Genomic DNA, 3,981 nt, shown 5'->3' with positions numbered 1-3,981 from the left:
TCGCCAGTCTGTTCCGGCCGTCCCGAGATCTCACTGTGGTTTGCGTTTGCCCTTGCTCTGGGCTCTGTCCCCGAGGAGGGGCAGTGTCATCTCCAAGGCAGCGGTGCGAGTCCGCCCAGCAGGCCCGATCACGGCGGCGAGCGGGCGGGGGGAGGGGGGCGGTGGGGCGGGGGGCTGAAGGGCTCCGCGACCGTCAGGCCCCACAGGGGGCGCGGCGGGACCCGGCTTCCCCCCTGCGCGAGTGCAGGGCCGCGGGCCGCCGCGAGGGGGCGTGGCGAGAGGCGCGGCGTGGAGGGCCCATGGCGTCCCCGGGTGGCGGCTCCCCCGGCCTCCTGCTCTGGCTGCTGCTCCTCCAGCCCTGGCTCGCTGGGGCACAGAGCGGGTCCGCGTCGCCCCCACCCTCCTCGGCACCCACCTCCCCGTCGTCCTCGGGGGGCGGCCACGAGGTCCCCGGCGCGAGCGTGTGGAGGGCTGAGGGACAGTCTGCGACCCCGGGGCCCCAAGAGGCTGCCGCATCCCCCCACGTGGTGGCGGTCACCCCAGGTGCCTCTGGCTCGTACAGGGATGTGGCCACGGCAAAGCCGCTGTTTCCTGCAGGTGATGTTTCTGGGCCGCGGAGAACTGGCCGGGCCGAGGGGGCCGAGGGGACTGAGGGGGCCGAGGGGGACGGGACCCTGCTCTGGGGAGATGGCTTTTCCCGGGGGAGTGAGGGTGGGGGTCGGAGTGGCCCCAGCCCTGCGCTTGAGCTCGGATGGGGATGCGTGGCCCTTCTCCGAGGAGCCTTATGGGATACAGAGCTGCTCCGGGGGGTGGGGTGGGGGGTCTGAGGGACATGGCCTTGCTTTGAGGGTTCTAGACTTCTGAGCATTATCCCGGCTCTGCGGGTGGTGCGGTCAGTGGCTTTACTTTCGGTCCCCTCCCTTCACTGACCTGCGCAGGATGCGGCCGGAGGTCCATGAGGATAGTGGGCGGATTCCCCGCCGCAGAGGGGAAGTGGCCTTGGCAGGTGAGCCTGCAGATCAATGACAGACACATGTGCGGAGGCTCCCTCATTGCCAGTCGGTGGGTGCTGACCGCTGCCCACTGCATATTTAGGTGAGTGTCTGGGGCTCTGTGACCTGTCCCCTTCCCTGAGCTTCCTTTCCCTCATCTGAAGAAGAAGGGTCATAGATCCTGCCCTTCAGGCTGCGGCCGGTGGTAGGTGATGGTAGGGCCCTTAGTAGCCTGAAAGATTAAGACCCCAAATTGGGTTCAAAGCTTGTGCTGATTAGCTTCAAGCCAGTGTGTGAGCAAGGGGGAATACTTAAGAAGAGGGGAGTACAGTAAACCATTGTGGCTAGATCGATGGTTTAAACTTTCGAGCGTGGATAAACCCGCAGAGTTTGTGAAAACACAGATTGCCGGTCCTCAACAGCCCGTCTCTGATATAGACCAGAGCGCGATCTGAGCACCTGCCTCTCTAGGCGGATGCTCCTCACCAGGGAACCAGACTTGGAGCACCACTGGGTAGACTGACCAGGGGTCCCGGGATGGGCCGTGGTGGTGGGGGGGAGGGCAGTGGTTGGTGGAGAGAGGCCCAGGCTGGGAAGGCCCAGAAGATGAGGAAGGGGAGGGTAGAGCCCTAGGATCTCTCTGCAGCTATGTGGAGTACACGGCAAAGCTGGGACACATCTTCACGGAGGAGCATACCTCCAGAATGGCCATCGAGATCCCCGTCCAAGACATCGTTATTCATCAAGATTACAATCCTATCGGATTAATTGAAAATGACATTGCCCTTGCTCTGCTTGAGTTCCCTGTGAATTTTTCCTCCCACATCCAGCCTGTGTGCCTCCCCAAACAGGCGTTCATGGTACAAGGTGGTACCGAGTGCTGGGTGACTGGATGGGGGAAGCTCAACGAAGCAGGTAAGACTGAAGCAAGATGTGAAGCTCAGGCCAGGCAAGGGGTTGCCTCGTGCCCAGCAGTTGGCCTACAAGCTCAAGGGGGAGGCAGGGAGGCCATTTTCTAGCAAGCGGGTGAGGGAGGAGTGGGGGAGAAGATGCCGGTAGGGAGTCATTTGTTGGTGTTCCACATTTTGATTAGAGTTTCAGGACCTGGGGTTCTCTCTAGGGTTCTCTCTAGAGTGGATTTTAGCTCAGGGGGTGCTGGTGTTGCTCTCTCTGCTCATGGGAGCTGTCCCAACCGGAAGTCCTTGCCTTGGTGGACGGGGAGCTTCCTGTGAGTGAAAAGAGCCCAGAGAACTCCTCTTGGCGAGGCTTTTGGGCTTTCTATCCCTGGGGAGAGGTTGGATTTGGTACCTTTGGGACACTACCTGTCCAAGAATTTATGACCCTGCTCAAAAATGAAGCCACTTCGTGGATGGACAGGACAACTGTCATGATTCCTAAAGATACTCAGAGGGACAGAGAGTTGGTTTTGATTTCTCAGAGCTGGTAAGGCTTCACCTCTTCCTGTCCTGATCTGTTGTCCCTTCTCCTGCCTTGGTTTTGATTCCTACCTCCTCCTCTCCCCGACATCAGCTTCGGGCCTCATTGCTTCCCGTGTCAAATGGGGACCATATTCACTGCCCTAACGGGGTGTCTCTAGGTGGACACGCTGCACTGAGACCAAGAGTGGGCATCGGGGGCTCCTGTTCTGTTCCATTAGGCAGATCCACCTGCTCCTAAATTATTTCCACAGATCAACCCGGGGGAGTTGTGAAACAGCTACGGGAGGCTGAGCTGAACATTGTCCGTTATGAGAAATGTAACACGATGCTCCAAAGAGAGATGGAAACTAGCAGAGACCTAGTCAAGGAAGGAATGGTCTGTGGTTACAGTGCCCAAGGAAAGGATGCCTGCCAGGTCAGTTCATGGGCCCTTGGCTGTCTTGCCACTTTGTTGTCCCCTCACAATTTCCTCATTTGCAGGCTGCAGGGCCTGTGGGATCCGCCGGCCCCTTCATTCCCCTTAATTCACGTCAAGGGGCTTCAAGGGGGAAAATGCCGAAGGCTCGGCTGGCTGGCCTGCTTAGAGGGGGTGGGGAGAGGAGGGGAGATTCAGGCAGAAAATTACCAAAACTGCAAATCACATGTTTTGTACCCCTTCTGTGTGACAGGCAGTGTGCTCAGTTAAAGACTTTACTCATTATGATTAGCTCAACAGACGTTTTCTTTGGTTCTATTCCATTTTTTGGGTACATGATTTTTTGCATACGTATATGAATTTGGTTTGCTAAAGTTTTCAATCCTTAAATCTGATATTCCCAGGAACCTAGGGCTGGTGGATGCCTGGGGGAGGGGAGTCCTGGGGAAGTCCCACGCGTGCCCATCTCCTCACCAGCCAGTTCTGATGTTGATTCTCTTCCATTCCCGTGTTTGTTTCTTTCTCTCTCTCCAGGGAGACTCTGGGGGGCCCCTGGTCTGTGAACTTAATAAGACGTGGGTCCAGGTGGGGATTGTGAGCTGGGGCATTGGCTGCGGTCGCAGAAATTTTCCCGGAATTTATACAGAAGTTAGTTTCTACAAGGACTGGGTCATTGATCGCTTGAGTCGGGCTTGCTCTTGGGACTCAGCAGGCTTCTTCCCGCTTCTGTGCCTGGTGCTGCCCCTGGGTATCCTGGTGGCCCTGTGATCACTCCGGCCCACCCCCCCTCCTATTTCTGAGTCTCGCACCGGGCCTCTCCTCTGACCTCCCACTCCTGCTCAGATGTCCTTTCCTCCAGTTCCGGTTGGCATCCCCTGACCCTGTAGAGAGCCACACAATAGGAACTGGCAGCAAGGCTGGAGCCCCGAAAGCGTCCCCGCCTGATGCCCCAGTCACCTGCCAAGGCCACACACATGACCTTGGCTGTGTCCTGCCCACCTGGAAGGAGTGGGTCAGACATCCCCCAGGCTGAGAGCCGGCCGACCTGCCAGAGGGAGCGCGGGGCTTCCTTGCCATCTTGGAGAGCCTCTGTGAGAGAAGACCCCTCATGAGCAGTGAGACAGCGTGGGACCTG

The 3,981-nt window shown here is 58.5% G+C and overlaps 1 protein-coding gene across 1 annotated transcript; it reads left to right on the top strand.

The window, feature by feature from the left end:
* Positions 1-299: 299 nt before the first annotated feature.
* On the top strand, positions 300-3,614 carry LOC123932205 (serine protease 44-like). Its single transcript, XM_045989958.1, has 5 exons — positions 300-597; positions 939-1,095; positions 1,639-1,907; positions 2,683-2,846; positions 3,381-3,614. Exons 1-5 carry the CDS (start codon positions 300-302, stop codon positions 3,612-3,614), a joined length of 1,122 nt encoding a protein of 373 aa, XP_045845914.1.
* Positions 3,615-3,981: the final 367 nt, after the last annotated feature.

The sequence above is a fragment of the Meles meles genome, chromosome 20 (assembly GCF_922984935.1).
Source record: "Meles meles chromosome 20, mMelMel3.1 paternal haplotype, whole genome shotgun sequence".
In the NCBI taxonomy this organism is placed as follows: domain Eukaryota; kingdom Metazoa; phylum Chordata; class Mammalia; order Carnivora; family Mustelidae; genus Meles; species Meles meles.
The sequence above is the reverse complement of the archived record's forward strand: the minus strand, read 5'-3'. Positions and strand labels throughout refer to the sequence as shown.

Excerpts from the sequence above, each read along its gene's own strand:
- LOC123932205 (XM_045989958.1), top strand. The coding sequence starts at position 300 with ATGGCGTCCCCGGGTGGCGGCTCCCCCGGCCTCCTGCTCTGGCTGCTG. Across the intron at positions 598-938 it reads AAAGCCGCTGTTTCCTGCAG|GATGCGGCCGGAGGTCCATG; the intron begins GTGATGTTTCTG and ends TGACCTGCGCAG. Across the intron at positions 2,847-3,380 it reads AAGGAAAGGATGCCTGCCAG|GGAGACTCTGGGGGGCCCCT; the intron begins GTCAGTTCATGG and ends CTCTCTCTCCAG.